The sequence below is a fragment of the Balaenoptera physalus genome, assembly GCF_965194825.1.
Source record: "Balaenoptera physalus genome assembly, chromosome: 1".
Taxonomy (NCBI): domain Eukaryota; kingdom Metazoa; phylum Chordata; class Mammalia; order Artiodactyla; family Balaenopteridae; genus Balaenoptera; species Balaenoptera physalus.
The window spans coordinates 41799356-41819368 of NC_138882.1; the positions used below are offsets into that span (position 1 = coordinate 41799356).

Consider the following 20013-nt stretch of genomic DNA (forward strand, 5'->3'; position numbering starts at 1 on the left):
AGGACTGACTTCGAGTTTGAAAGAAGTTCTACTGTACGTAAAAATGCTATCGAACATCACTGCATGCTACAAAGAAATTGCTTGTGAAAGGAAGAGTCACTTGATGCAACAAACTTCCTTGCTCTCTTAGTTTAAGAACTGCACAGTCACCCCAGCCTTCAGCAACCTCCACCCTGATCAGATCAGCCAGCAGCCATCACCATCCGCCAGCAGCAAGATACTCCACTAGCAAAAAGATGATGCCTCATTGAAGGCTCAGATGATAGTTAGCACTTTTTAGCAACAAGGTATGTTTTAGACATAATGCTGCTGCATACTTAATAGACTACAGTACAGTGTAAACATAATTTCTATATGTGCTGGGAAACCAGATAATTCGTGACTTGCATTATTGCTATAATCATTTTAATGCAGTGGTCTGGAAATGAACCCAGACTATTTCCCAGGTATGCCTGCATATTTTTCCCCTGAAAATTTTCCCTACCACCTGTTAAATTTCTTTCTTTTTTCTCTCTAGTTGAGGGCCACTGGTGATTTATGTATCCAACTCCTCTGTGCACAGGTGACAAGTTAAGCAATCCTAGATAAACATTAAAGCTTTAAATAGTAATGATTGTAGGACAAATAAAATATAACAACTGTATTTACAACATTTAAATGAAATTGAAGGGCTTCCCTGGTGGCTCAGTGGTTAAGAATCTGCCTGCCAATGCAGGGGACACGGGTTCGAGCCCTGGTCTGGGAAGATCCCACGTGCCACGGAGCAACAAAGCCCGTGCGCCACAACTACAGAGCTTGCTCTCTAGAGCCTGTGAGCCACAACTACTGAGCCAACGTGTCACAACTACTGAAGCCCACGCGCCTAGAGCCCATGCTCCACAACAAGAGAAGCCACCGCAATGAGAAGCCTGTGCACCACAAGGAAGAGTAGCCCCTGCTCACCGCAACTAGAGAAAGCCTGCGCGCAACAATGAAGACCCAACGCGGCCAAAGATAAATAAGTAAATAAATTTTTTTTAAAAAAGGTAACTATCCTTTAAAATAAATAAATAAATGAATAAAATTGAAGATGACATCTGAAGAGATTTGTTCCCTGTGTGTATTTCTGCCACCCTCCCCCCATCCTCATCAACCAGCCTACTGTTCCTTTCAACAGTATTGTTACCAGGGCTTTATGAAGCAACTTCACTGCTGATTTATGGGAATCCCTAATTTACGACAGGCAAGCTGACCCAGATGTTGAATTACAGGAACAAGAAAAGTAGCTTAGGTTCACACTCTTAAATGGGGAAATAACAATGAGAAATTCATATCACCAACAGAGTAATAGTAAGTTCTTATTTGGATTGGAATAAGGGTGAGGCCTTAATTGGGATGAAGACTAGAAAAGGAGTAGCCATTCACTCCATCAATCTTTCAAGCAGGAATTTTTAGTGCTAAGCACACGTGCTAGGTACCTGTTAGGCAACTAGGGATATATGGATAAATAAAACACAATTCCTTAAGACCCCGCTGTATAGCACAGGGAATTCTGCTCAATAGTCTGTAATGGCCTATATGGGAAAAGAATCTAAAAAAAAAAAAAAAGAGTGGATATATGTATATGTATAACTGATTCACTTTGCTGTACACCTGAGACTAACACAACATTGTAAATCAACTCTACTCCAACAAAAATTTTAAAAAACAACAAAAAAACAAACAAACAAAAAACACAATACCTGTCCTGTAATTGCTTACATTCTAAGGAGGGGTATTCCCTGTTCCGACCAGACGGAGAAAATCATTAGATTTCCTTTGCTCAAACTGAGATAGGTCTGGAGGTAAGTTTTCAGAAATTGTATGACAAGGCACCCTTTAAGGTGCTGTGGGGCGAGGGGGGTCTTTCCCTTGCTGGCCCTGCTCTCCTCCCCACACTTGCAATGGGTACTTCACTACTAATTGTTTGAACAATAGCTAATTCGTAAATTCATAGTAATAACTAATTATTAATAATCCATTATTTTATTATTTTAAAATAAATATTTTATTACTTCATAAATAAATATGATGGTATATTACAACAATAAATTAAATAATTTATTTTATCATTTATTTTTATTAATAAATATATTGGTTTACTGCAATAATTAATGAAGATGAATTAAAATAAGTAATTAATTACTAGTAAAGTTTCATAATGATTAATCAAAATAATTTGCAAATGTGCTGCAACAGCTCAAGAACTGCCTCGGGGAACATTCATTGGTTCTTTCCACTCTTTAGCCTCAGGACGCCGATCACTGCTTGTGGGTCTTGAACTCTTACTTTCTCAATTTCAAAAAGTACTGCCTGGCAAGTTGAGCCTTCTGTAGGTTTGTGACATTTCGGAAGGTACTTTTTGGCCTTGCTGCCAGCCTAGAGGAAAGACTGCGAGGAAGCTTGGTGAACCTGGGATGCTCAGGAAATGGTCCTGCTTTCCAGGTCTCAGCACCGCCCAAGAATGAGTTCCTCTGGGATTTAGAAGCGCAGGGGGTGGATTCAGAGCAGAGCAGAAGTACCACCCTGCACAAGGTGATGGAGAACTCAAACTGGTTTAAGAAGACTCTTGTTTAATGAATGGATAGATAACAGTGGGTTATTAAGGGAAATCAGGGAAGTTCCAAGTACACCTCAGGCCTTTCAGGATGGCGTCTTAGAATGCAAACACTGGACTCTCCCTCACACTTCCCCTTGGTGTCGTGGTTGGAATTCTGGGCTAGTGGCCTTTGGTCTGATCTGCAATGACATTTCTGATCTTCTTAAGTATACCATACCAGAAAAGGTCATGCTAGAACACCCAAAAGAGCAGGTGAGCTGTCTCTAGGGACAGAGTGTGCCCTGAACACAGCCCCAGATTGGGGCACAAGTTCAAGCACGCCACGCCAAGCGCACCTGCATCTGCTAACTGCAGACTTTCAGTGTGCGTCATGCTGATGGTGATGATGTCCATGGCGACAGTAGTAACCACATGGATCTCCTTTGCCCCAAATATCTGGGGAGGAACAATTCATCAAGGTGGTCAGTTTCCAAATGGGCAATCCAGGAAATTTCCCTTGACTCCAAGCATAGAGGGGTTTCCAGAGACTAGCCTTGGCTAGCTCCACTCTCATGCCTCAAGACGTGTGGCATTGTTAGGGGAGCTTCCAAATAGCATACCTTCCTGGGGCTTCAGCATAACTTCCCCAGGAGCAGGGATGGTTTAGGTTCAGAGCTCAAGGATCCCCATCACCCTCTTCCCTTCCCCCTTCCCACTTCCTTCTCTCCTTCTCCTTGTCTTCCTTCCTCTCTCCTTCCTCCTCTCCACTGTTTCTTCTTTCCGCTTCCCTGGCTTTCGGTTACGAGCCTTCCTGCTGTGGCATGCATGACTCTGCCAGGACTTCCTGGACATCCAGGAGGGAAGACATGTCAGTGAGATTGGGGCTACCCCTTTTCTTCTAGCTCCTTCTACGGCAGAACCCACAGCCCTGGTGAGTACACCCGGACTGTGGAAACCCTAGCATTGATGGGAAAGAAGAGAGGGGCTTTTGAGTCTCTCGCTTTCCTGTCCGTTAGAGTCATCATTCTCAACCAAGGTTTGAGGCCAAAACTGGGGACTGATTCAGTGATGGAAACCCCAGGCTTCAAGGCTGAAGTGGTGCAATACGGGGCAAGATTGCGGACAGGAAGTGGTGTGGCTGCATGGGTATGAAGGAAGGGCTTCCTCCCTCTCTGACACTTCATATTCTAAAGGGGCCTTTCTCAGCTTGCCTCCCTTCCTCCCAGCCCAACAAACAGCCACTCTCAGATTTAATTCAGATACCCGGCCCAATGTCTGGCACACAGCAGCAGTGTGAATACAGCCAATCAAATCTAGTCTCCAGAACTGGTCTACTTCCCTTATACCTCCAGGAACAAAATAATCATTTCTCTGATTTATAAGGAATTTCTACTTTTTCAGAGTAGCAGCTGGGGAGCTGAGACAGCCCTCAGTGCTACTGGGATCTGGATAAAGATGTTTTTAGCAACAAGTTTCATGAACATTTGGTTTTCAGAACTCTCGTCACCTCTCCAGTTATCTTGGAGGGGACTTGTCCCCATCACCATGACTCACTACCCTGGACTACCCTAGTTTTGGTTCCCTAACTCCAAATTTACTGTTGACATCAAAAATGGGGGCCTAACCCTCCCTAAATGTGAGTTCAACCTCAGTGAACACACAGCTTAGGGAGGAAGCCCCTGTGTCCAGCAGATATTTTGAGTAAAGTTCTTGATAGTGGATAAGGCAGCTGGCACATTGGAGCCAAGTGGCTGGGTCGGGGGATATCTAGGAGACACAACTGAAGGATTTGGAGGAATCAAATATGATGTGTAGGTTTCTGACCAGATGGATGATAGAGCCCTTTATTAAACAGGGAAAAACAGATTGAGAAGCAGGTGTGAAGGGAAGATGATGAGATCACGAGTATGGTTTTGAACTTGTTGAGTGGGAAACGTTTGTGAGACGGCCTTTCAGAGACACGTGATGGGCAACTGAATACACAAGTCTGCCCTCTGAAGGGAGAGCGGGGCTCTGGGTACCAATGTGGGAGTTGTCGTATAGAGATAGGTGGTGACTGAGGCCCCAAGAAGAGGAGCTCCTTTATACTGAGAAGCAGGTAGAGAGGGTAGAAGCAACACCAAGGCCAGTGTCACAGGCTGTTAGGAAGTAAAGGAAGATAAAGCCTGAGACATGCCCACTAGATTTAGCAAAAAAGTGCCTACTGGGGACCTCCAAGGGGGCGGTTTCGGTGAGGTGGCGGGAGCAAAAGCTAGGTTGTCTTATGGCAGAGGCTGACAGATGTTCGCCTAAGTCCCGCTCCTCCAGCTCCTGGGCACGGGGCTGAGTTTCATTTCCCAGCCTCCCTTGTGTCTGGGTGAGGCCACGTGTTTGAGGTCTGGCACAAGGACTGTGCATGGGAAAGGATGCACTCTCACCTCCAGGATACAGCCCTTCCCACCATCCTCCACGGACCCTTCCTCCAAGTCTCCCAGTCAGTGTAGAGGATCTAGGGGGACTCCAAGGCCTCGGGGGCCCAGAGCAGCTACATGGAAGGAAACTGGTCCCTGGGTTGTTACATGGCGCCGGGGGGCTCTGGCCAGTGGGGCTGGTGGGCACAGACTCCCTGGGGTCAGCAGTGGAGTGGGTGAACAGCCAGCTGGACAGCCGTGACCATAGGGGTCAAAGCAGATGAGCAGTCAGACAGCGAGAGGGGTCTGCAAGCCAGAGCCTGGAAGTACTGCAGGGCCAGGTGAGCCCCAGCCAGAGTGTAAAATGCTCCCTTCTGGAAAGCGCTGCACTTGAAAGACAGCAGCAGCAAAATGCTGGCGGGTACAAGATGCATACTTCACGTGTCCATGCTCTCCTCAGCTGCATAGGCCCCCGGGGCCCTGGCTCTGAGTCCATCCTTCACAGATGGGCCGCCCGCCTGGACTGTGCAGCCCTGGCAGCCTGGTGAGGTGCTGACAGAAGGTCACACCACATTTAGCCACCAGCTGAGCAGGACCCTGGCACGGCGGCAGCCTGACTCTATCAACTACAGTGGGTCAGCAGTCAGCTCCCCTGGGGTCTGCTTCTGGTCCTGCTTCTAACTCACAGGTGACCGTGAGCAATCCCCTCCCCCTTGCCACACCCCTCAGCTACAAAGTGAAGGGATGAGGCTGGATGATCTTAAAGTCTCTTGTGCTGGGAATTCCCTGGGAGTCCAGTGGTTAGGACTCCACGCTTTCCTTGCCAAGGGCCTGGGTTCAATCCCTGGTCGGAGAACTGAGATGCCACAAGCCGCGTGGCTAGATAATTCCACCATCCCCCTGAAAGAGCTGTATTCAGGAAGCTTTGGCCTGGTCCTGCCAGCAGGCACAGGCCCTAACAGCAGCCTTAGAGCGCCTCTGACCAGGAAAATCTTGCCACCATCAGCCTGCGTGAGTTAGAAGACACCAGGCCAGCCTTCAGTAAGCAGGGGAAGAAAGAGAGAAAAGAGGAAAAAAAGAGGAGGCTGGTGGGGATTAGCCAGTAGGAATCCCGGCATGAGGTCAGCAAGTTCTTCACCCCTGGCAAGAGCTGCTTTCTATTTCTTTTCTCTTTTTTAACCATTTACATTTACAACAAAGCACTTTCCCTGCTGTTCCCATTTCTTGTTCCCTTTATGATAGGCTGGCTCCACTTTCCACAGCTCTCTTGTTCCAGGAAGAAAGAGAATTGGGAGGGGATGGGATGTGTTCTCCCATTTTGCTTTTCTTGCTGGGGCCACTTTCAACTTGGCCTGGTTCTGATTTTCCTGAAAAGAATAGAGTTGGAAGGGACCTTTAAAAGGAAATAGCTCTCCTCTCCTCATCTACCCAAATATTTGTTTGTTTAAATAGGGGACAAATCTCCTCCATTCGAGTGTGATTCAGACGTCTATAAAGTACATTTGTCCCCTGATCCTGTGACTACTAATGGAATGGGAGGTGACCTGGGAATATACAGAGCACATGGGAAAACGAGCCTGGAGTAGAAAATCCTCCAGGACGGTCCAGCCTGGGTGGGAAAGTTGACCAGGATGGAGGGTCACGCAGCGCATAAGACAAGCACGAGTCACGCCCAGCACACCCCTGCGTGACCCAGCTGGGGTGGCAGAGGAGTCCCACCCCAAAGGTGCCTCCTCATCTAGCATGGATGTGACCATGGGGGAGATGACCAGGAGGAGAAGCAAGACCCAGGAGCTGCAAAACCACCTGAGGAGACAGGAGAGGACCTCTTCAGGAAGAGGAAAGGTATTGTGTCTCTAAATTCTAAGAACTTGGCAAAAGGAGAGAAGATAACACCTTTATTATCCATATGCTAGAGGAAATGATTCTGCACAACAACGGAACCTACTAGCTGCCGAAGTGGACGCGCAGTGACTCCTGAGGATGGCCTCCCTGCCTGCATCTGCTAAAGGCTCTGAGTCAGGGGCCTGCGAGAGCATCATGCTGAGCCTGGGCTGCTGGGGACACGGCCCGGAGCTCCTAAGAGCCGACCCGGCCACAGGTCCCCCGGTACACAGATGCAGAGGGAAGCCTCTTCCCAGGTGTGAAAAAGACCAACGCGCCCTGCTGGGCAGAGGAGGACCGTCTTTGGGCTTCACCGGGGCAGGCAGCCAGCCACGGGGTCCAGCCGCGGCACCGGCACAAAGTTCATGGGGCAGAGCAGCAGCGGGCATATCTTCTCGTGCTCCTTCAGCACCTCGCTCAGGTGCTTCAACTCCTCCGTCAGCTTCCCGATCTCTCTCCGCAGCACTGTGTTTTCTTGCTCCAGGCACTCATATTCCTGGGAAGACAGAAATCAGTCTTTAGCATCGGTTCTGAAGCCACGTGCCCTTCCTCTGTCCTCCGGGCAGATCTAACCCCGGCCACGATGCTCACCTCCTTCCCTGAAATCTTTCTCATTAACCGTGGCCGCCTCCACCACTCAGATTTGTTTGTTCATTTGCTTCACGTCACTCCCCTCCCACCAGGATGAGGGCCGGGCTTTGTTTTTTGAATCATCTTTATTATCTTATTTATAATTGACATAAAATAAAACGCACCTAATTTTAAGTGTATAATTTGATGAGTTTTGACAAATGTAAACAACTGTGTTGATCAAGACGCAGAACATTTCCATCACTCTGAAAAGTTCCCTGATCTCCCTCTGCAGTCAGTGGCCCTCTCCCCACAGCCGCTGATCTGCTTTCTGATGGTTTCTGCTGGGTTCACTGTTACAGCCCCAGCACCTGCAACAGTGCCTGGAACATAACAAATGTTTGTCGAATGCTGAGTAAATGAATGAAAACACCCCTTGCCTTGGCTTTGCTCCAACACTCACCTGTTAAGCTTCCACTATATCGGAGTTTACAGAGACTTAGAACTGCGGGAGATCAGAGAGCCCTTATCCCAGACCACACAGCGCAGAAACCTTCCCTATGTAATTCTAGCTCCGACATCCAACTTGTGCTGGACACTCTCTCCTTCAAAGGACAGTTCCTGCTATTTCTGAGCTCCTCTTTGTACTATCCAAAATCATTCTCTCCTTTAAACCCACCCACTGGGCTTGGTTCCACCTATGGAACCACATAGAGTACATGCGATACTTTTTCAACATCACAGTTCTTGAAATGTTAGGAGACGGCCCCATACCACTTCCCCTTAGGTATTCTCTGAGCCCAACTGCTTCAGGTCCTCTGAGTTCCTTGCGTTTTAGGACTTCTGGTTCCTCCGCCCTTCGGGAGGCCATTCCCAACACACGTTCCAATTTGCCAGGAGCTCTGAGAAAATGTTCCCAAAACACAATGCACGACTCTGGGGATGGTCCCGCCACGCAGAGGGCAAATGCGTGAGGTAGTCTCCTCTGGGTGGGACCCAAGTGTGCAGCCACTTAGCTCTGGGGATTCTCTCTGAGAATGCAGAGAAGTGCAAGCTTTGTCTTCATCGGCCGCTTCTCTGTTCATACTTGAACTACAACTGATATTTTGGCTTAAGGGTGGGCTTTACATCTGCTTCTACTGAATTTTGCCCTGTTTGCTTGGTCATCTGCTAGCCTAGCAAAATCTTTTTGAATATTGATTGTGTCAGCTCCTGGGTTAGTGATACCACACAGCTCTAAGCTGTCCACTAACTCGATGAAGTAGGTCTTCCTTTTCTTCACCCAACTCATCAATAAGTCCTACAATACTCGGCCACTTGCAGAGCCCTACGGTATACCAATAGAGACCTTCTTAAGGCTGACGATCTTATTTGCATCTTGTTGAAATGTTGTTTTCAATCATTTCTAGGTTGATTCATATGGTTAGGCTTTGTTGAACCATGCATACCATGCATTTCCTGAGCTGGGAGCCCAACCTTATTATCTTACCAGTAATTTTTAAGAAATATTATTTTAAGAGTCTGATCTTCTTACAGGCCATGAAGATACATGCAAATTCTCAGCTCTGCCTCTTTACTAAAGCTGTTCTCCTCAACTGGGCTGCCTTCCTGCTTTTGTGTGGAAGGTCAAGCCCACCACCTCCAGGAAGGCTTCCCAGATCATAGCACCTAATGGAACCACATCTCTCATCACGTGTTCTATTCAGTCTTGTATCATAGTCAATCTTATTTATATTAAATAAGGTCTCTCCCCGAAGATCAGAAATGTATAGCAGCTAGGGGCCTCTGCTACCTTCTCCTGTACCCGTGCCTGACAGGCCCCAGTGCCAACATCTACGAGCTCAGTGACTCCACAACCCTCACCCTTGGTCTCCTTCTCTCGTCCCCTTCCTTCCCTCTCTCCCACTCTAGGCACTTTCCTCCCTCTCAGAACAAGGGCCCCAGAGAGGTTGCACATAGAGGCCATCGGAGCTATCTCTCTGCCTCCTGTCTTTCCCAGGCCGGCTCTCAGGGTGACCTGGAATACTCTCCACGGCAGCGGGCCTCGCCCTCCCCGCCACAGGCTGAGCTGGGCCACTTTGGCCCCCTAGTACCCTGGCTGCATTACGCCTTCAGCTCTCCTCCAGGCCTACCACTCCCAATGCCCCAGGCTCTCCTCTGGCCTCCGACAGCTCTAGTCCGGGAGTCAGAATTCAGTCTCCCAATGCAGCAAGAGGCCCTCTGTGGGCAGGAAGGGTCTGGCTGGGAGGAGGAGATGGGGACCTAGGCATCGTGGGGAGCGCTGCCTGTAGCAAAGAGCTGAGAGAGGCCACAGCTCTGGGTAGTTCGCACATGTGCGCGCGCACACACACACTCTCCACCCTGCACCTGGAAATTCTCTTCACCTCCAAGTAAAATGAAGAATGCATTTGAACGGTTCCGACGAGCTAAGATTTTAACTGGATTCCAAAGAACAGAATTCTCCCTGTAGCAGAATATTCCACATGCCTTTGCATAGTTACTGAACGCTGTGGCAAGATGCTTCTGAGCTTCTGAGCTCTCCCTCTGGAAGCCACAGGGGCCGTGCTGCCGAAGTCCACGGCTCTCCCCGAGGCCCAGCTCAGAAAGGCCACGGAGCTGCCTGTCGCGGGCCTCCAGCAGGCCCCTCGGCTGCCTTCTCCACAGGGACTTTCTCTTCTGGGATTTAAGTTTTACTCATAAATCTGTGGAGGGGCTTTTACTGAGCTGAGGGAATAAAAAGAGAAGAAGTCAAAATCTTCTTCAAGCGAGACCAGTTCCACAAAAATAAAAGAGGGAGCTGAGAGGGGAGGAAGAGGAGGTGAGAACGCTGAGTGGGTACAATGGGGAATGAGTAAGACCCACTTCAACCTGAGGAGAGATTACCTGGACTCAACATATTTGAAAAATAAGCCAAGGACTTTAGACCCTTTGTTATTTCCAAAGAGATGATCAGTTTAGCTCAAATCTCGCTGCCTTTCCAATCTCCTATCCCGGGAGGATTTGAGGTCACTGTGCCGCCTTCCCTGGGTATGTGCAGGACACAGTCACAAAGCAGAGACCAGAAATGGGAGGCACTGAAATCACTGCAAATCCCACTTCTGCCTCAGAAATTAAGCTGTCTAGGGCAATGATTCTCAACTGGGCCAATTCTGGCAGTCCCCGGGGAACATCTGGAGCGGCTGGAGACAGTTTGGGTTGTCACAGCTGGGAAGGGGGCGCTACTGCCTCTAGTGGGTCGAGGCCACGGAAGCTGCTCAACGTCCTATGGTGCACAGGACACCCCCCACCCCAACGAGGAAATAGCTGACCCCAAATGTCCATAGTGCTGAGGTTGAGAAGCCCTGGTCTGAGCTTCTAAAGAGAGGTTGATTGAGGAATGAGGTGCTGTCTGGGGGGTGATTCAGGGTCTAGGATGCCTTTGAGGCAAAGCCTGGTAAAGAAGCTAATGTGGGTACCAGGGACCAGAGATGATAACTAAGGTGGGAAGGAAATGAGGGGAAGGAAAAGGCCATCAGGAGGACACAGACCCCATTTCACAAGCGAGACAGCTGAAACTCAGAGGTACGGTGACTTTTCTGAGGTCATGCAGACATGGGGCCTGATCCCTGACTTCGAGGTCAACTGCAGCTCTCAGGCAATGACAGCAATTCTGCTTTCACTTGGCAGTGTCTGGGCCTAAATTTCCCCCCATGGTGGTTACCAGCAGTAAAGGGCTACGAGAGCTCAGGATTTTACCGTAAGTCTATTCCCAAGCCTTAAGCTCATATACTTCCCAGCAGACAAATTGTGTCACCAGCAAGGGCTGTACAAATTAGTGTCATCATCAGTTTCTAAACCCAGTGAGGACTGACAAGAAGGATTCTCTTAGAGTATGCAATATCTGAAAGCACCAGGGCAACACGTACCACAACCATATTGCCCAAGAAAGTTGTCAGTTTGTGACATTTGGGGCTCCTGAGGATGGCATTGCTGCCTTCCTTTTCTGACTCAAAGTTCTTTCTCAGTCTTACACCTTTGGGTGCCTGGCTTGAACCAGTGTAACCCACTTCTGAGACACTTTCAACTGGGCTTAGAGACCTGGACTGTTTTCTTGGGTTCCCATTTGTGAATCTGGACCCGGGCCATGTGCCTAATATTCAGAGACGAATACGGGTCAAAATCTCCATGAGAAGGGTAAGTGCCTTGAAGGGAAGACTCGAAAAGTCACAGTGAACAGCGAGGTGCACAGATACACACTAGGAACTGCTTCTCATCACTGCGGAGCGACTTCTGGCAGCCGCCACCCTGAGGGGGAAACTCAGACACCTCTGAAGAGTGACCCCAGCCTCTCTCTGGCTTGGCCTGCTCAGGTTCTCCTCCCGCCCTGCCCTCCAAGGGGGTTCTGCCCTGCTGGATAGTCCCCCGGCTTTGGGGATGGAGAGCTGGGGAAGGAAGAAGGCAGCCGAGAGACTTGTAACAGCCTGGACTGGAGGAGGTTTTTCTGGATGTTGGAGGTGAGAGAGGCTCAAGAACTGAGTGGGCAGGAGAGGAAGGTGGGAATTTTAAACACGTCTTGCTCTAAATATTCCCCTTCATGGTGTTCAGGAAAGGCAAATAAAGAGCTCGAGTTACTTGGAGATATTTAGCAATGCTAGCCCACAGTATAGGATAGAGGAATTTATGGGGTAAGGGCTTTACTCAAAGCCCTTTTTTTTTTTAACATCTTTATTGGAGTATAATTGCTTTACAATGGTGTGTTAGTTTCTGCTGTATAACAAAGTGAATCAGCTATACATATACATATATCCCCATATCTCTTCCCTCTTGCGTCTCCCTCCCACCAGCCCTATCCCACCCCTCTAGGTGGTCACAAAGCACAGAGCTGATCTCCCTGTGCTATGCGGCTGCTTCCCACTAGCTATCGATTTTACATTTACTCAAAGCCCTTATGATGGGCTCAGCCCCCCAGGGAGTAGTGGGCAGTCGTGGCTATCAGGTGGCAGTTTTCTGTGCCCTTCGGTGTCTCCCAGTGAGCTGGCCTCATTCCAAGTCTGAGGAGAAGGTTTCCATGCACTGTGTCTGGCTCTTACTTTTCCCAACCTAGATGTGTCCTGGGAGCCCCAGGGAGCCTGAGGGGCTTTCAGCTGTGACCCAAAGCAGTGTGCTAAGCCCTCTGCCTGCAGCTCGCTGGAGCACAGTAAAATTATTCATCACCAAATTTTTTAACCAGACATCCCACTCTCAATATGTAGATGTTTTTCAAAATCTAAAAACTAGTCACCAGGCTTCCCTGGTGGCGCAGTGGTTAAGAATCTGCCTGCCGGGCTTCCCTGGTGGCGCAGTGGTTGAGGGTCTACCTGCCAATGCGGGGGACATGGGTTCGAGCCCTGGTCTGGGAAGATCCCACATGCTGCCGGGCAACTGGGCCCGTGAGCCACAATTACTGAGCCTGCGCGTCTGGAGCCTGCGCTCCGCAGCAAGAGAGGTCGCGATAATGAGAGGCCCGCGCACCGCGATGAAGAGTGGTCCCCACTTGCCGCAATTAGAGAAAGCCCTCGCACAGAAACAAAGATCCAACACAGCCATAAATAAATAAATAAATAAATAAATAAATAAACCCAAAAAGTTAAAAAAAAAAATTTTATAAAAAAAAAAAAAAAAGAATCTGCCTGCCAATGCAGGGGACACGGGTTCGAGCCCTGGTCTGGGAAGATCCCACATGCTGCAGAGCACCTAAGCTCGTGCACCACAGCTACTGAGCCTGTATGCCACAACTACTGAAGCCCTCGCGCCTAGAGTCCGTGCTCCACAACAGGAGAAGCCACCGCAATGAGAAGCCTGCGCACCGCAACAAAGAGTAGCCCCCGCTCGCCACAACTAGAGAAAAGCCTGCATACAGCAGCAACGAAGACCCAACACAGCCAAAAATAAAATAAATTTTAAAAATAAATAAATAAATAAATAAAAATAAATTAAAAAAATAAAAATAAAAACTAGTCACCAAAGTGACTACTGACACCAGTGACCAATGACACTTGTGTGTAGCTAGTGACGGTAAAGGGTGGACTTCCACTTTGGGGCCTGTGTATGGATGGAACCACTGTCCTGGCCTCCTTGATACTGTGTTTCCCAACAAAACTGGCCTTGCTGAGGTGATCTGCCGGTGGTGCATGATCCTAATCCATTCTTGTAGCTCCACAGAGAAAGAGGAGGAGGGCGTGTTCTTCTGTGGAAGAACTGGGTTTCAGATCAGTCGGCCCCCTTCTGGAAAGGGCAACTGGCACAGTTATGATTATGGACAGCAAAACAAGCTAAGAATCCTATGAAGGGCCCTCCACCCACCGTTCTAAAAGGGATTAGGCAGGAGTAAATGTGGCAAATCACCCCTAAATTTCCCGGACATCTAGTTCATTTCGTTATCAAATCCAACAATGACAGAAATTGAGAGACCCATCTTTTTTTGACACTGTAGTAAAGTATTTATGTTTGTGGTAGGCAGAATAATGCCAACCCCCATGATGTTTACATCCGATCTCTGTAACCTGTGAATATGTTACCTTACATGGCAAAAGGGACTTTGCAGATGTGACTAAGTTGAATATCTTAAAAGAGGGAGATTATCCCAGATTATGCAGGCGAGCCCAGTGTAATCATGAGAGTATTAGGGAAAGAGGAAGCAGAGAAGGAGATATAACAACAGAAACGGTGTCAGAGTGATGCAGGATGAGAAAGACTCAACTGGCCAGTGCTGGCTTTGAAAATGGAAGGGGACCAACAAGCCAAGGACTACAGAAGCCTCTAGAAGCTGGAAAAGGCAAGAAACGGATTCCTCTGCAGAGCCTCCAGAAGGAATGCAGCCCTGTTGACACCTTGATTTTAGCCCAGTGAGACCCATTTCATACGTCTGACCTCCAAAACTGTGAGATAAAATAGATCTGTGTTGTTTTAAGCCACCAAATTTGTCATAATTTGTTACAGCAGCCATAGGAAACGAATATACTTTCCTTGAGACTCCTATGCCTCCCAAGGACAGGAATGAGATCTTAATCCTCTCCTTGTGACCCAGTGGCAATGCCTTGCCTGCAGTGGTTCTTGATAAATATTTGTTGAACGAATCTACTCGACCCTTGCTCCATGAAAGATCTTGTCCAAGTCATTTAGTCACCTCCACACACATAATCACTTGGGATTTAAAACCAAGTGTTCTCTAGTGTATTTTGATATTGATGCATCTGGCTCCAACTAGAAGTTCCTCGAGAGGAAGGGCCTTGCTGGCACATGTGTTCTGAACATAGGGCCTTGCACTGACCGAGCCACAAGTCCCCTCTGGGGGTTATTTGGTAGCATGCAGCTAGAACCAGGCTTGCTCCAGGAGCAAGGGGAAGGAAAGAAAGGAGGCAAAGGGCATCCCAATTCCTCTGTGGAAATTTTACAGAACTAATCCCGGCTGGGACGGACCTTCCCTGACCCTGGTCTGAAGATCCTAGTCTCTTTCTACAGCCCAGACTTCCTACTTTCAAGAAAGAACGTAACATTTATAATCTATGGCCCTCTGTGAATTTATATCAGTGGGTCACTTCTCCCTGGAGCCTGTGCATTCTAAATCTGTTCTTTGCTCAGTGTGAAGGGGTTTTTAGAGACTGTCATTTCCCCCTCATAACACCTGAGTCTCCTGTGCTATCAATGCCCCCCAGACTGGCCTTGCTGAGACAATCTATGGTCAGAAAGTGTGGCAGGAGAGAGCTGAACTAAAACCCTTAATATTCACACCAACCCTGTGCAAAGACAAGAGCATGGGAGTGCCATCAATTCCTTGGACAGATCCTGGGATGCCTTCGATGTCAGTTCCCATGTCCTGACTGTGAGATTATGTGGGATTATGCACCGGGATAGAGGAAAATGGAAGAGTTTAGAATAAACCTCAGGTTCCTGATTTGGGTGATAAGATAGATGGTTAGTTAGCTCCATTAACTACAATTTGATGACAGTGAGAAGAAAAAGTCTCAGGGTGAACAGACACGCTATCATGGTCATGCTACAGCTGAGGAGACTGTGGCGAGCTATTTGGAGGCATCTAAGCAGACACTGGAGATGTGGGGTTAGGGCCAGAGGTCTTGGAGTAATCAATGCCTACCTGAGAGTAAGTGATGTTGGGAGCTGACGCTGGCAGAACAGATTAATAGGTTAAATCTTCCAGGGTGAGAAGAAAAAAGGGCAGAGTCTGAAAGCCTGGTCAACACCAATGTCTAAGAAAACAGAGGTAGAAAAGTGAACAAAGAAACTAAGAAAAAAGTGGTGAAGAGGGTCAGGAGAAATAGGAAATGTGGTCTTTTAGAAGCTAAAGACCTTGAAAGAAGGTTTCAAGAAGGCGAGGATCAGTGGTGTCAGAGGAGCCAGCAAGGTGAAGGATGAGGGGACGAGAGAGGTCCCTGGACCGGGCAGTGCCAGGGCACTAGTGGCCTCAGCGGAGCAGCTTCTGTAGGAAGCGTGCATGTGTGTGTGGGCATGTATGTGTGTTGGGGGAGCAGAAACGATATCACAGAGGACTGGGGAATAAACAGGAACCGAGGACATGGAGACAGCAGGTCTCTTTTTAATAAGCAGGGAAATAAAAGAGGGAAAGAAAAGAAATGGGGCGCTAGCTTGAAAGGGAATCAGGATCAAAAGGTGGGTTCTTTATTTTAGAATAAAGGAAACTTGAGTGTGAGATGCAACCAGTGAGGGAGAAATGAGGACACCAGTGAGTGAAGACTCAGAACACTGGGCTGGAAGGACACAGCAGAATTAGACGTGCATGTGGCCGACCCGGTGATGACCAGGGTGTGACCTTAGGTCCACCACGGTGCAAGGGTGGAGAATGACTCCTTGCCATGGCCCTTGCATGGCCTCCTCGGCATGGCTCTGCCCTAACCGCACTCTCACCTCATGGAGTTTGTCAGCCTTCTGGGTCTGCTTCTTCCGGCTTCTCTGAGCAGCAACTCGGTTTTTTTCCCTCCTTCGGACCTTCCTGTCATCATCCTCAGGGCTCTGGGGGGGAAGGTGTGGTCAGGTGTGATGCTGAGGCCCCTCGCCTCACCTTCCCTGCCCTCTCTCTTCACCCAGCATTGCTTACGGAGCATCACCATTTTCTCTGCAGCCACAGCAGTGCTTGCTGCTACATCAGTGGGGTAACAGCGGCCCCGCGTCGAGGAGCACTCACCATGCGCTATGACTGTGCTAGCTGTTAACCCCTGTCGCCACCCTGAGAAATGTGGTGGGACCGCCATCTAAAAGATGAGGAATAAGAAACTCAGAGATGCTGAGGAACTTGCTCCAGGTATCACAGCTAGTAGCGGGGCGAACGGGAAGTGGAACTCAGGTCTGCTGGACTCCAAACCAACGTTCTCGAACCTCTCCCCTGCAGGGCATGTGCCTGGAAGAGGTGTGGTGCTGGTGCTCATCTGAGGACGGGAAAGGCAGAAGGCAGCTGCTATCTGGGACTTGCCGTGGGCCGGGGCTTCCGCCACCACACGCAAACAGGTACTTTTGATACTGTGTACGAATCACCATTACGCTGATAACTAACTGCAACCACGTAACTCTCCCAACGTACCACGTGATCCTGAACGCCACAACAATAGGTTCCTTTGAACAATGTCTGACTGACGTTTTGTTTCACACACAGGTCAGGGCGAATGAGAAAGCAAATTTATGATGTGTCTTGAAAGCTCCTGGCTGTATATGAGATTTAACCAAACTCGGTCAAATCCTTCAAGAGTTATCCTGAAACAGGCAGGCAGAAAAATCCACCTACCATGGTAAAAAACACTTCATCCAGTTATAGAAGACATGGAGAAGTGGGGCACTATTTGCTTTCCAGACCCTATGAGAAGACACCCGGGAAATACTACCTTTAAAGAGTGTAAAGGCCAAGAGATTAGTGGGATACAAACACAGGAAAGCTACTCAATTATTACTATTAATGGAAAGCAAATATTGATAACATAAAATAATGGATGTTTTCAGTTATCATTTTATCTGGTCTAATATTCCAAATAAGGAAAGACCCATATCACCTCCCCAAGTTACAGCAGGTAAAGAATTTTCAGCATATGCAAGAATATAAAGCTATGAAAGGATAAGAAGAAAGAACGTAACAAATAGAAGTGGACTAGAGGCAGTGCTTAAGGGAACAGGCATAAAATGTTAAAATGTAGTCTTTTAGAGGCAAAGAAGTCTCGGTAGATATAACCGCAACACGACGGCGAGTGCAGCAGACAGAACTTCTAGCTTTAGAAATACACAGTTCCTGGTTTTGTCTCCTACTATCAATATGGTCTTGGGTAAATGACTTAAACTCTCTGATTTTTCCATTTTCTCATTTGTTGTGCGATTCATTCATTCTTTCAGTAAGTATTAACTGAGTACCTGCCATGTGCCAGGCACTGTCCTGGGCACTAGAGACACATGCCCTGAACAAGTAGCCAGTAATCTCTGCAATGATCATCCTAACAGCCCAATGCTTGGGGCTGCATAGGATAAAATGAGATTTTATCCCAAAGCTACCAGCGCATGGTATGCCCTCAATAATCTGTTAAGTCTGCTGCTATTTTTTATTGAGTCCCCCATAGTGCCTGTCACCAAATCATGCCTCTCTGTTCATCATCAGAAATTCATAGGGCACATGAAGCAGTCTGCACTCTGCCCTGTAGGAGCAGACACTCCAAACTGGATTTATCACCTATCATTGTCATACCTGACAACCAGCAGAAACATTTAATCAAGATGGAAAGAGGGGAGCAAACTGTTGAGATATTCATATATTATTAACCACATCTCAATTAGTTCTCATAAATATCATGAGAAGTGGATATTGTTATACTGATTTTACACGTGGGGAAATTGAGGCTCAGAGAGGTTGAGCAAATTGCCCAAGGCTACTCAGCCTGTGTGTGGCAAAGCCGAGGCCTAAACTCAGATGTGTGACTCTCTAGCGTCACCCGATGACATTCTGTGCCAGGCACCGAATTGAGAAGAAGGGCATAACCATGAAAAGACTCACTCCTAAAGCAGCAGAGCGGGAAGTTCTCATACTGCAGTCCCTGCGGGCAACTTTGTGTCAGTTTCCCGAGTACGCGGTTGTAAACGTGGTGGTGGACAGCGCACAGGACCGAGCGCCGCCTACTTGTAGCCCCTACCTCGCACCGCTAGGCCATTCGGGAGGCAGCCGGTAGATGTTGGGAGTGCCTGGGCACGAGTTTCCCCTTGTAGCGGAATTTCCTCTCTCCACACCTTGGCCCCCGCTCGGAGCGGCGGGGAAGGACCACGCGCTCCGGCGGTGGGGTGGCACCCGGCGGCGGCGCATGGATGGCGACGCCCAAGGCAGCGGGGACCCCACGTGCGGGGGAGCGTGGACAGTGCCCAGCCCTACCAGGCGACGGCGCCCTCTGGCCTCTCCCCCCTCCCAGGCTCAGGGGCCCAGTCACCATCCCGGACGCCCCGGGCACCGTGCGTGCGCGGGGGCGGCAGGGCAGAGGCCCACGCCAGGGTCCCTGGCCCGCCCCCGCGGCCCCCACACCGCTCGCGTCTAGCTCCCGCAGAGCCCTCCACGCTTGCACTCAGTGGTCACCAGCCGGGAGCCCCAGCACCCACCTCCTCGCGCCCCCAGGCGCGCCCACCCCCGCATCGCCCGCGGTCCTCCCCGAGCCTCTAGTTCACTACCTGCGGCTGCGTCTGGTTCCCCGGCGCCGCGAAGCTCCTCTGCAGGACGCTGCCGGCGGCCGGGAGCCCTTGCGACATGCCGCGCGCTTCTCCGGCCCGGCCCGCCCCGCCGCGCAGCCTAGCGGAGGAGCGGCCGCCCGGCCCGGCGCGCCCTGCACGCGGGGAGCTGCCTACCGGCTCTCTCCCGCCACCGGCATCCCCTCGCCCCAGCACCTGCCGGCCGCCGCCTCTGCCCCGCCCCCTCGGGCTTCCCGCTTTCCCGGCTCCAGCGCCCGCTGCGCAACGCCCGGGTTTCCCCACCCCCCAGTCCGAGCCCGCCGTCCTTCCCGTCCCCAAGTCCGCCCCGCCCCCTCCTTCTCCCACCCCCGCCTCGTTTCCTCCTCTCCCCGCCCTCTCGCCGCACCTCGGGGTCCCAAATACCACCCCTGTCGCGGCTTTCCGCTGGGGCCTCACTCTTCGTGGAAGTCACGTGGTGACTCCGAAACCCGGGAGGGAGCGCGAAGCCCACCCACAAGAAGCGAGGCTGGGCAGGTGGGGGTCGAGGAGGTGCCGCGCAGCGTCTGGGGTCTTTCGGCCGCTCTCGGAGAACTCGGGTTGAGAAACACAAGTGGGTGGTTTGGGGTTGGTGTTTTTTTCCCGGTCCCGTCACGGCATCTTCCTGCACATCGGCCCCGCCTTCCCCCAGCGCAGGGGTCACAGTCTCGGGGGACTTTCTCCGCCTCGATCAGTCACGCGGACGCCACTCTCGCTCCTTCCGCGGCCCCCGGCTGCCCTGCCCCGGAGGCGCAGGCCAGGGGAGGGGACAGCGGCTTTACCGAGTCCCACTGCGCACCCTGAGAGCCACGGGGCACTACAGGGCCTTTCTGAGGGGAGCATCTGCTCCAGTCTTCGCGGGGCTGTGGGAGGGAGCCAGGCGGGGCGGCCCCGAGGGTG

General features: G+C 50.0%; 1 protein-coding gene across 2 annotated transcripts; it reads right to left on the reverse strand.

The window, feature by feature from the left end:
- Positions 1-1546: 1546 nt before the first annotated feature.
- BATF3 (basic leucine zipper ATF-like transcription factor 3) lies at positions 1547-19307 on the reverse strand. Of its 2 annotated transcripts, none has more exons than XM_082472359.1 (3): positions 19081-19307; positions 16303-16407; positions 1547-7327 (listed from the first exon to the last, which is right to left on the reverse strand). In XM_082472359.1, exons 1-3 carry the CDS (start codon positions 19156-19158, stop codon positions 7142-7144), a joined length of 369 nt encoding a protein of 122 aa, XP_082328485.1. In that variant the 5' UTR covers positions 19159-19307; the 3' UTR covers positions 1547-7141. The 2 variants fall into 2 exon arrangements, with proteins under 2 accessions (XP_082328485.1, XP_082328486.1); XM_082472360.1 differs by lacking the exon at positions 19081-19307 and adding an exon at positions 18422-18538.
- Positions 19308-20013: the final 706 nt, after the last annotated feature.

Coding starts and splice junctions, on each gene's coding strand:
- BATF3 (XM_082472359.1), bottom strand. CDS start 19,158: ATGTCGCAAGGGCTCCCGGCCGCCGGCAGCGTCCTGCAGAGGAGCTTC. Junction 16,408..19,080: donor GGAACCAGACGCAGCCGCAG/GTAGTGAACTAG, acceptor CTTCCCCCCCAG/AGCCCTGAGGATGATGACAG. Junction 7,328..16,302: donor AGGCTGACAAACTCCATGAG/GTGAGAGTGCGG, acceptor CTGTCTTCCCAG/GAATATGAGTGCCTGGAGCA.